Source organism: Passer domesticus, chromosome 12 (genome assembly GCF_036417665.1).
Source record: "Passer domesticus isolate bPasDom1 chromosome 12, bPasDom1.hap1, whole genome shotgun sequence".
Classification (NCBI taxonomy): domain Eukaryota; kingdom Metazoa; phylum Chordata; class Aves; order Passeriformes; family Passeridae; genus Passer; species Passer domesticus.
Window position 1 is genome coordinate 1,654,328 of NC_087485.1, and position 12,289 is coordinate 1,666,616.

General features: G+C 58.2%; 1 protein-coding gene across 1 annotated transcript in view; it reads right to left on the reverse strand.

Annotated features, from left to right (window-relative positions):
• The window catches only part of ZFPM1 (zinc finger protein, FOG family member 1), a 35,155-nt gene extending 28,887 nt beyond the window's left edge, over nucleotides 1–6,268 (reverse strand). Inside the window, exon 1 of the mRNA XM_064386825.1 lies at nucleotides 6,107–6,268. Within this exon, the coding sequence (XP_064242895.1) occupies nucleotides 6,107–6,146 (40 nt within the window). The 5' untranslated portion in view covers nucleotides 6,147–6,268. The remainder of the gene's footprint in view (nucleotides 1–6,106) is intronic.
• Nucleotides 6,269–12,289: the final 6,021 nt, after the last annotated feature.

Below are 12,289 nucleotides of genomic sequence, written 5' to 3' on the forward strand. Positions count from 1 at the left end.
GCCGAGGGAAAACAATGGATCCACATTTCATCAGATGAACAAATCCGAGGAGCACATTTCCTCCACGCGCTATCGGAGGGGAGATGTCAAGAAAATATGTTGATGTGAGAAAGAGGAGATAAAGAATTATTTTGGAGGAAAAAAGCCGTGGAAGGCTCTTATCTGGAGTGACTCATAGGCACACACTCCTTAACCCCACTGCAGCCCAAGGTCAGCAGTTGCATTCCTTTCGGCATTTCAGCCCTTCCAAAAAAACATGTTGCTGCAGGAACAATGTGGAGCCTTTGCCGGGCAGCCATCGGAAGAGGGAACTGTATTACCCCGAAACACTTGAACTCTCCTGATAAAAGGAGCAGCAGGACACAGCCCGGCCAAGCTGGGGCGGCCAAAAGCCCTGAGTCAGGCAGCAAAAGCGGTCATGGGATGTGGCGCAGAAAAAAAAGGGAGATACTGGCCTCCTGCTGCCATTCCTGCTCCTCTCCAAAGTGGGGGAGCTGATTTCTTGGCCCCACGGGAAGAAAAATCCACATCCTCAGCATGGAGCAGAGGTGGAGTGCGGTGCAGAGCTGGCAGAGAGGCCTTTTCCAATTCATCTCCTTCAGTGTTGAATTCCGGGAAGCTCCAGGTTCCTCGCTCCTGCCGGTTCCTCACATCCCTCTCTCCGGGCAGCATCAGCTCTCAGCCCTGCTGTGCCTCCATGGAAGCTCTGGGCTGGTTTTCCCTCCACAGCAACGCCCCATCCAGTGTTTTCCAAGGTGCATCACGGGGTTTTTTTGCAGCAGGACGGATGGAAAACATCCTGAAAACATCCTCTTCCTTCGGCCAGCACGGCTGCGTTTGACCCCAAATCCAGCAGCACCACGCAGGGCCCAGCAGCTCCATCCCCAGCCCTGCTGCTCCCACTCTGGGCAGCGTGGTCCCTTCCTTTCCCAGGGTGTCCCTTCAGGGCTGGGAATGTCCCACAGCATGGAGATTCCTGCGCCAGGATGGACATGGACAGGGTGACGCCTTTGGGGTGATGCCAGGGGTCCCGCTGGCATCCCCTCTCCAGGAACCTCAGATCACCTGTGCCGTGGCACTGCCTCCTTGCACAACTCCTGCAACACCCGTGGGGATAGGATTGCTTTCCTCCCGAGCCCTGATTGCCGAGCTGGCCGCATCACAACTTGGCCAAAGGGGAAGCTGCAGCTTGCTAGGTGGCCTCGTGATTCACCACGGAAAATAAGACCTTGCCCAACCTCGCCACTTGGGATCCCGAGGTGCAAATCCCGGCTGGAGGTGGCTTCCCCGGGATGCCAGGGACAGTCCATCACCGTGGCTCCGTGCCCGGGCTGGGGATGGTGTGGGGGTGTCCCCCGGGGGCTCAGGAGGAGGAAGAGCAGCAGCAGACACAAAACCCAACCCTGGCGCCCACGGCCCTGGAAGGAGCTGCTGGCACAGCCTCCCTCACCTCCCCGGGCCCTCAGCAGAACTGGTTTGGCCGTGGCCAGCCCGGCTCCAGCCCTGGCTCCCCGAGCATCCCCCTCATCCTCCTCTGCTGCCCGCTGCAGAGATGGGGGTGCCAGGGAGAGCCATGCTGGGACGCACCCCCAGCACCCCGAAAGGGCCTGCAGGGCTCCCTGGCATTGAGGGATGCAGCGTCCCACGGCTGGCAGGGCACGGGGTGGTGGCACTGGCCAGCAGTGCCATCTCTCCCTTATCCATGGTGAAGGGATTCCCTGCTCCGAGCTGTCCCCTGGGCCACCAGCTGCCAACCTTCTCCTGGAGCTGGGGCCTGCAGGATGCTCACACCAGGAGCAAGAGGAGGGAAAACTTTTTCCAGCACCACCTGAGGCCGGGGCAGACCCTGCTCTGGGCAGGAACGTGCCCTGTGGGAAACACCTGGGCATGGCTGGCACAACTGCCCACGGTGGGCTCTGCTGGCTGCACCCCACCCGTGCCTGCCCCATCCCACCCCACCACGATGCTCCCCAGCCCTGGGAGCCCCCAGTGTCACCCACGGCACGTCCCAAGAGCCGGGCTGGGCAGAGCCCCTGCGGGGGCAGCTGTGCCCCAGGGCTCTGCCACCTGCACCCCTGCCAGCTGCGAGTGCCACCCGCACCCCTGCCAGCTCGGTGCCACCGCGCCAGGGCTGGCAACAGCCCCGGGCCGTTTGCACAAGAGGGGAGGGGTTGGCAGGCAGGCAGCGCCCGTGGGTGTCACAGACATGTGGGACACGGGGATGCCACCCTGGGGTGCCACAAGTGGGGTACAGGGGGGCTGGCAGCCCGAGGGAGCCCCGGGATGTGCGGAAAATTCTGGTTTTGGGAGGTCCTGCTGGGACCCGGCTCATCCTGGGAGCAAACCCTCCCCATCCCACGGAGCACCCCGGGGTAGCACCTCCCCAAACACCCCCACCCCCGAGGCGCGGATGGGGAAACTGAGGCACGGAGGTGGCGGGGATGGAAAAGTGCAGCTGCATCGGAGCGCAGAGGGAAAAACAGGTTAAAAAAAATAAACAAAAAGAAAGCAACAAGCAGAGGAGGTTGAAACACAGTCACCTGGAAGGGAAGGAGCGACTCGGGGAGGGAAGGCAGCGGGAAGGAGCGGGCAGGAGGCGTGCCGGGAGCATCCCACGCCACCGGCTCACCACGCCGCCGCTAAAAATAGACGCTGCCTTGGCCACTGTCATCTTTAAAAGAAAGGCAATTTTCCAAGCTCCCGGGAAGGACGGTTCTCCCACGGCCACCCCCTGCCCGGCTGCAGCGTCCCCTTCCCGAGCCCACGCGGGACCGGGGAGCAGCCGAGCGTGCAGGAGGAAAGGAAAAAAATAAAACCACCCGGCCCAGCGCACCCCATCAAGAGATGCGGCTTAACAGCGCAGATCGCGCTCGTTATCTGACACCATCTAATAGCAATTAAAGAAAATCCACATGCAAAAATATGACGGTGTTTTCACCTCCCCCCGCCCCCCTCCCCAGCCCGCGCGGCGGAGCAGAATGGGAGATAATCATCAAAAAAAGTCAAAGCTCTCATCAAACTAATGCAACATCTGCAGCCGATAACAGGAGCTGGGAGAGCTCGGCTCCTCAAGCCAGCTCGCCTCGCAGAGCACGTGGAGGGGGGGAAACCACCCCACCACCTTGAGAAATAAAAACACACATGCAGCTGCCCCCCATCAGATAATTAAAGTGCCTGCGTTAATCACATTTGCAGTGGAACAAATTGTTGGAGCCCTTTTGCCCCTCTTTGCCGTGTTTGTTGTTGTAGCGAATCCTGCTCCGGTCTGCTGGGGAGAGATAAGTGGTCCTTATCAGCCCTGGCAATCTCTATCAGGATGGAGATCGGGGCTTGGCGCTTATCAGGAGCTCAGATCTACTGTAGCTGAGCGCAGAATAAAAAGGGAAAAGGAAAAAAAGAAAAAAAAAAAACCACCACCATAAAAAAAATATAATAACCACAAACAGGCCCCTGCAACTATGACAAAACATTCGCTTCCAGCTCGCTTAGGAACCAAAAAAATAATGAAAAAATATCTGTATTAAAAGAACAAGGGAGGGGGAGGCACATCAGCGCGATGAGATCAATCTGCCGCTTATCAGGCTCCCCCATCGCAGGACCCGGCGCTGTGAAAGCACCGGCAGCTGCCAGAGCCTCGCTCATCAGCTGGGCGCCCGCGCTCCCATGTTTGAAGTTAATAAATATAACAGGCTATCTGCGCTGGAGATCAGCTCCTGCTCCCTATCAGCTCCTCACATCTATCTACCAGCAGAACAAAAGACAGACACACACACAAAAAAAAAAAAAAGAGAGAAAGAAAAAAAAATGAGCCACCCCATAAGGCAGAAGCAGCTGCAGGGAGGTTGGTGGTACAGGCAGGGATGGAAAGAAACTGTCCTCTGCGGGCAGGAACCCCCAGAAAGGAAAGGGAGAGATGCTCGGGGTGTTTTGTGCGCTATCGAAAGCCACCATCGCGATGCAATCGGCTTGGGGAGCCTCCCCACGGCGTGCCACCGCCGCTGCCGGGGGCTCGGGGCGGGCACCCCGGCCCTCCATCCCCGCGCGGCTCCAGCCCGGAAAGGCACCAAGGGGAGGAAGGTTAAAGCAGCTGGTTAAATATAGTCCGGTGTCTGATCTCGGTCTTATCTCTGCTGGCGATCGCCCGCTCTCCCGGCGATCTCCCCGCGAGCCTTAATCTGCGCCTCGCATCGCGCTTCAAAAAAAAACCCAAAAAAAACCAACAAAACCCCAACCCCACAAGAGAAGGGCGAAGGCAGAGCGAGAACATCGCGTCACCCAGGAAAAATAAAATCAGCAGATACCGATCTGGAGGAGGTTTTTAATGCTCCAGCCGAGATGATAAGGAGGATAGACTTTGTGGAAACAGGTCCGGTCTGTACATGAGAGGAGTCTGGTTACCGGAGCCCTGATTCATGCATACCTTCCCCGACGGAGCAGCGGCAGGGCGCTCTCGCCGCGCTCGCCGCCTCTAATGACTGTTTTCATGTTGACACATACAGGAAGGCTTCCAAGCTCTCAGCTTTTAATCACTTTTGGCCATCGCCGGCGGCCTGAGATCAGCCTCCCACTTTATCATTTCTTCACATCTCTGCAGAAAAGCAGCAGAGGAAGGAGATACGGGGAGCCGCCGCCGCCCGGCCGAGCTGCCACGGCCTCGTGCCGCCCCAGTTTGCCCCAGTAAAGCAGTAAAGTCCGCGCTGGTGGGTGCTGGGAGCGGGCATCCCGCCGGGAGCGGGGGCATTCCAGCGCTGCCGCTCCGCACGCTGCCGGCTCAGCCAGCCGGGCTTACCCAGGCAGGGCTTTCTGCCGAAATAAAGCCGCGGAAGTTGGAGAAAGCCAAAGGAGAAAAGTATCCCGGAAAAAAGGAAAAAAAAAAAAAAGAAAAAAAAAAAAAAGGAGGCAGCTGGGACTATTTTTAACTCTCCCCGGGTAAAAGTCTAGCTGAGCGTTATCACCACGGCAATCACCCCAGGCAGGGAAACAGGTAGGTGCAACTCAGCCTTGCAATTATTTCAGGAGAAAGATAAAGGTAGATTATCACATGGTGGCCAGCCTTCCCTATCCTCCCATCTCCCTCTTATCACCAGCTTCCATCGACTCGAGGGGGAAAGAAAACACACACACACACACACACACACCGGGGAGGAAGGAGAAAAGCCAAAGCTGAGCCCGGCACCAAAAAAACTTCCAGCACTTTGCAGGATTTCTCCGCCTCGCTGGTACATCCTGGCTGGAGCAAAACAAGAGCGCGGCCGATGGGCTGGAGAGCGGGCAGCGCGACCCCCGGGAATGTCCATCCACTGCCCAGGGATGTGCCCAAAGCCCCTGGGATCTGCGGCGCTTCCCCACGGCCGGTCCCGCCCGGGCTGGGATGCACAGCGGGGCCGGGGGGCACTGGGCAGGGCGGAGGGTCAAGGACAGCGTGCCCGGTGGGGAGGATGGCACACGGGGACGATGGGGATGGTGGCACGGCGGGTGCAGCAGCGCCCACGCAAATGGGGGTCCCCGTGCGGGAAGGGGAGCCCCGGCGGGGTCAGGGCGCTGTCCCCGCGGGGAGGAGCCCCTGGCAGGGCTGGGGTACCCCAGGGTGGATGGGGAGCCCCTGGCAGGGCTGGGGTACCCCAGGGTGGATGGGGAGCCCCCGGCAGGGCTGGGGTGGCCTGGCGGCGATTGCGGGGGGGGTTTGGGGAGCCCCCGGCCCTGGCTGCCGGCGCTGGATGGGAGGCAGGCGGGGGAGATAAGATCACAATTTCAGGCCGTCCCGACAGAGCGATGTTATCAGGACGGGACTTGCAGAACGGAATATTTTAAAGCCTTATCGGGGCCCCCATCGGGAGCCGGTACCGGAGCCACCGCGCTGGCGGGGGGGAGGCGGCGCGGGAGGGGCAGCGGCGGCCACAGACACCAAGGCAGGCGAGCGGCCGGTAGCGGGAACGGGCACCCAGGGCGGCCGTCCCGGGTGGGTCCCGGGAGTACCGGGGACACCGGGGGAAGGCGAGCGGGAGCGCTGCCGCCGAAGGGGTGGCGCAAAAAAAATAAGGGGGGGGGTGGAGGGCGGTGCGGCCAGCAGGGACCGGCGGAGAGGCTGCCGGTAGCGGCGACTCACGTTTGATCTGCCGGGGGTTGCTCTGTTTCCTCCTGGACATCGCTCGGCGAGGGGCGAGCCCGGCGCCCCGGCTGGCGGCTGGGCGGGCGGCAGGTGGGTGGCGGCGGGCGGGCCCCCGGCTGCTCGCATGCCCGCCCGCCCGCCCGCGGGGCCGGGCCGGGGCCGGGGCCGGGCCGGGCCGGGGCCGGGCCGTGCTCGGCGGAGCGAAGCCGCCGCCGCCGCCGCCGCGGGATTTTCTCAATGGGCGCCGCGCCGGATCAAACCCGCGGAGCGCTCCGGGGGGCGGGGCCAGCGCCGCCGCCGCGGCCGCCCATAGGCCCCCGCCCCCCGCCGGCCACGCCCACCGGATGGCGCGCGCGAGGCGGGGCGGGGCTAACGGCAGAGGGGGCGGGACTTGCTCCGTGGCCCCCCCCCCCCCCCCCAAGGTCCCCAAAGGATCCCAAAGGATCCCAAGGGTGTCCCCAGCCTCGCTCCGGGAGCCCCCTGAGGCTCCAGCCTCTGCTCCGGGTCTCTGGTGCCACCCCGTTAGGTCGGACCCCCCTTCTGGGCTCCACAGCATCCTGAAGTTCCTCCTTGGGGTCTTCAGTCCTTCTTTGGGGTACCCAAATTCCGCTTTGGGGTCCCTTGTGACGTCTCTGGAAGGTCCTACACTCACAGCACTCCCCCCTCTGGGACCTCAGTGCCATCACTGAGTCCCAATCCACCTTTTATAGATCAAAGCCTCTTATGGGGCACCCCAAACCTTCTGTGGGCTCTTTAGGACCCCTTAGAACCCCTCTCATTTCCAGATGAATGGTCCAACGCCTCCCACTGGTGACTTCCATGGCCACCGTGACCCTGGCGTGGTGTGGGTGTCCTGGGGACCCCCCTTGGCACCATCCCAGCCAGGTGACCCGTGAGCATGAAGAAATGTTGGGGCGAAATGTGGGTTAAACAGGAGCCACTTAGATTTTGAATCCACAGTGGGAATATTGTCCTGTGAAAAACAACAATTTCTCCCAAACTGGACCTTGCCCATGGCTGACCTTGGATTGGGAGGATTTGCCAGTGGATTTGCCATTATTCCCCAAATAATGAAGGAGTTTTTGGATCAATGGAGGGGGCTGGTGGGCTGTGGGGACACGGCACAGCTCAGTCATATCCCTTTCCATCTATCCCCGGACATGGGATGTGCTTTTCCCCCCTTTTCTCTTTCTTTTTTTAAAGGGTTTTTAATTAACTTCCTGTTTCAATGGTGGGATAATGAGTTTTAAGCAGCGCATGATTCCAGTAAAGAGGTCAAACCGGCAATGAGGATGTCAAAAGAAATTAAGTTAGGAATTAAGAAGAGATCCAGGGGAGAAAAAAAAAAAAAAAAAAAAAAAGAAAAACCCTACGGAAGGTGGGAGATGCTGCTGAGGACAAGGCTCTGCTGCCCCCCCGGGGCTGACCACCCCCCAAAACCATCCCCCATCACCTCGAATCGCCGCCTTCCTGGACCCCCCGGAGCAGCTCTGCTTCCAGAGCCCTTCCCTCCCTCCCAGCCCGGCAGTCCTGTTGGTTCTGACCCAGCAGGAGCTGCCGAGGGACCCCAAACCCGGCCCGGCTCTCCCGGGGGTCCCCCCGGCTGGGCTGCAGCGATTTTGGGGCGGGGGGCACGGCAGACCCAGCCGGCTCCTCTGGCCCATCAGCCCCCTCGGTGCTCACCTGCCGCGTTTGCTTACGCCGAGATAATGAGACGGCCGTTTAATTAAACACAGCATCGCTAATTGCAGGGGTTTGAGGGGCTGGGGGCGAGCAAGCAGCGGTGCGCTGCCCAAATTCCCCCTCCCCATCAGGCAGCAGAGGGATGGGGGCTGTCCCCGGCTCTTTGTGCTGGGAGAAGCGGTGGCAGCATCTCCAGGGGATGGGGGGACATTGTCACACCCACGGGGGGCCGCACCCCGACCAAAAAATGCCCCAAAAGCCTGGAGGCGGTGATGCTGCGAAGGGAACAGGTTGTATCCTTCCCTTGGCACTCTCCTCTCCAATATCCCCTTAATTCCCTGCCTGGCACCATCCCAGAGCCACCAAGAGCCCCCCAGGGCTGACAATTCTCGGTCTCCACCACCACCCAAGGGCTGGATCCCGGCGTGGGCCATCCCCAAATCCCGCATCCCGCTGCCCCATCCCCTGGGGACACCCGCACGGGGACCGGGTGTCCCCCTGCTCCCTTGCCGAGGCCGTGGTGTTTGCAGAGAGATTGTTGCAGGGGAGCCGAATAAATCGCGTGTTTTCCCGAGGAGTGAATTACACGCCTGCAGAGCAGAGATAATGCGGGAGCAGCCGTTCCCCCCATTGTGAGCGAGGTGACATCTTTTTATGGAGCTGTGTACATTTGTATTAGTGCCAATTAATCTGGCCTGATATTATTAGAGACGCGGCGAGGGGAGGCGGCGGCGCAGGAATGTCAATGGGAAGAGCCGGGGCGCTGCCTCTGCCGGATTTCAGGGCTCAGGGGTGGCTGGGGGGCATTTTGGGGGGCTGTGCTGAGCCCCCTGTGCCACTGCCCACTGGCACGGTCTGCCAAAGCTCCAAAACCAGCTTTTTTCCCGCTCAAAATATCCTATTTTAGGGTTTTTTTTTGTCCCAAGAGGGAGGACTGGCATCGCGGTGCCCCACCTGCAGAAGGGCCCTGCCACCTGCTGGCAGGAGAACCCGGCCCTGGGTGCCACTTGTCACCTGCCCGTGGCACAGCCTCGGGGGCTGCCAGCAGCCCGGGGTGCTCCGAGGCTTGGGCATGGATGGGACACGGGTGGGACACGGGTGGGACACGGGTGGGACACGGCAGAGCAAAGCCCGGGCATGGCTTGGGCACGGTTTAGGCACGGTTTGGGCATGGCTTGGGCATGTTCCTCCCTGACTTGGGCACGTCCTGGGCACAGACACTGCTGTGGAATTCCAGGCTCTGGGAGCTGCGGTGGCAGCGTGGAAGGGTTTGGGATTCAACCAAATCCCAGCCGTGGAATGATTCAGGTTTGAAAAGCCTCCAAGATCATCGGGCCCCAGCACTGCCAAGGCCACCACTGAACCGTGTCCCCAAGTGCCACATGCACGTGGCTGTTAAATCCCTCCAGGGATGGGGGCTCCACCACTGCTCGAGCAGCTGGGCCAGGGCTGGACCAGCCTTTCCATGAAGAAATGTTCCCAATATCCAACCTAAACCTGGCACAAAGGATGCTGGATGCTCCTGAAACCAGGTGAGAATGTGTGGGTGAGCAGCCCCACACCCCAAATCCAAGGCTGGGGTGTCTCAGTCCTTATTTCCCCCTCCCTCTTACTCATCTCCTTCTGTAGGAATGATGTTCTAACTCCCAAAAGGAGCAATCCAACCAATTCCTGCTGGCAGGATGGCATCCCTGGGGGCTGCATGGCTCCTGTGCTCCTGTTCACAACCAGGGCTCCAGGTTTTCCTGCATGAATTCAGCACCAGGAGTGCTGGTGTGTGTGGTCCCTGTCACACACCCTGGGGAGGAAGGTGGGAGCTGGGCTTTAAATTCCTGCTGTGCAAGGAACGGCCAGATTTGACTCAAAAGCAAGAAAAAAAAAATTCCTAAATCTTCAGCCCCCTAAATCTTGCAGCGTGACAACCATGGTGGATCCCGTTATCCTCCAGGCTTTACGGAGAGGCTTAAAGCACCTCTGGCTCAGAAACTCGGATGTGGGGCTGAGAAAAGAAAGGCTGGCTGGATTTGGGGGGGGGCTTGAAGAGCACACAGCCTGAGGAAAATTTAGGGTGGTGGCAAGAAGCCAAGCAATCCCCCCCGAGGGGCTCCTTTAACGCCAGGCACCTCCCGTCAGACCCACCCTGGGGCCTGGAGCTGTCCCACCCCTGAGGATGTGGGTGCAGACCCCCCACACCCCGGGGGGAGCAGGGCTGGGACCCCTGGAGGTGCTGGGTGCCACGGGAGCCCCCCTGCTCCACTGGCCCCCGCTGAGCAGGAGCTAATCCCCAGCAGGGAGAAGCTGCCTGGCTTTGCATCCTCCTGGAATTATGGTGACAGGGGCCTGCAATCTCCCAAGTGACAAACGCTGCTGGATAATGCAGGACTCAGCAAACCCGGGCGTTTGGGGAGCTCAGAGGAGCTGATGGGTGGGGGGGACTGAGGGAGTGGGATGTGGGTGAGAGCAGGGGGGAAAAACCTACACACATTTAGAGGGGAAAGGATAAATGAAATAATTCAGCCCCCAGAGGTGTGGGGATGATGCCAACATCTCCCTGGGGAGTGGCATTCCAGAGGGAGCAGAGCCTGAGGTGGGCATCACTCTTGTCTTGGGCTTCCAAAAAATGGGTGCAGCTTTGGGAAGGGGTCCCTGCACTCATCCCAGGGCCCTGGCGATGGGTCCCATCCCTGCAGCCTTCCCCTGGCTCCCAGGAGACTCATTTCCAGGTGCCCAGGTGATGAATCTGGAGGTGTGGGAGAGCTCTGGTAACAACCAGGCATGAAATTCTCCTCCTCCGCCCCGCAGGTTTGCTGCCCTGGTGAAATATAGCACAGGGAAAACATAAAAGTCCCATTTCCAGCTCCATAATATTTCCTGCCAAAACAAAGTAAAATGTGCCGCCTTAAATTTTCTGCAAAATTCTTTTGAGGTTATTTTTTTCCCTAAATTAAGCCATACTAATTATTTTCAGCCACTTTATCTCCACTCTGCAACACACCAGGAGGGTGCAGGCGGCAAGCATTTTAAGCCTCCATAAACAAAAGAGTAGTTTGGAAAATAATTCTATCAATTAATCAAATTAATCCTGCAGTTTTAGTTACAAGCCCCGAGTGGCGAGGATCCCAGCCGGCGGTGCCGAGCTATCTCTCACTGACAGCGGCTCCTCGTTGTGATTGCGGCAGTAATTAAAGGATGGAGTACACCGCCGCGGTGGCGGCTCCCACCCCAGCCCAGCGGGGCGCAGAGGTCAGCTCGAGGACAAAGCGGGGATGAGGGGACTGGGCCTTCAACAGCACCGCTGTCGTCATCATCATCATCATCATCATCATCAATCATTGTCATCGTCATCACCAGCAGCATCGCCATCACCAACGCTGTCATTATCACTATCATCGTAAAATGGAGATGAACAAAATGGGCACTCACCATCACCATCATCATCATCATCATCACCAGCAGCAGCAGCATCGCCATCACCAACATCGTGATTATCACTATCATCATCATCATCATCATCATCATCATCATCAATCATTGTCATCATCATCACCAGCAGCAGCAGCATCGCCATCACCAACGCTGTCATTATCACTATCATCGTAAAATGGAGATGAACAAAATGGGCACTCACCATCATCATCATCATCATCATCACCAGCAGCATCACCATCACCAATAACGTGATTATCACTATCATCATCATCATCAATCACCGTCATCCATCATCACCAGCAGCATCGCCATGACCAACACCATGATTATCACTATCATCATCATCATCATCCATGACCAACACCATCATCATCATCATCATCATCATCATCATCATCATCATCAATCATTGTCATCGTCATCACCAGCAGCATCGCCATCACCAACGCTGTCATTATCACTATCATCATAAAATGGAGATGAACAAAATGGGCCCTCACCATCACCATCATCATCATCCATCACCAACACTGTGATTATCACTATCATCATAAAATGGGGATGAGCAAAATGGGCATTCACCAGCATCATCTTCATCATCCTCATCAATCACCATCATCATCATCACCAACAGCAGCAGCATCATCATGATCATCATTGCCATCACCAACACCATCATCATCACCATCATCATAACAAGGGGATGAGCAAAATGGGCACTCACCAGCATCATCATCACATCGTCATTGTCGTCATCATCATCAATCACCACAGTCATTACCAGCAGCAGCAGCAGCAGCAGCAGCAGCAGCATCATCACCATCAAATGGGGATGATCAAAATGGGCCCTCGCCATCATCATCATAAACGGGGGATGAGCAAACTGGGCTGTCACCATCATCACCATCACCTTCACCAGCACCATCATTATCACCATCACCATCCAAAATGGGGAATGGTTAAACTGGGCCATTATCATCACCAACACCATCATCACCATCACTGTTATCACCTTCACCACAAACTGATGATCACACTGGGCCATCAACACTTGGTGATGACCAAACT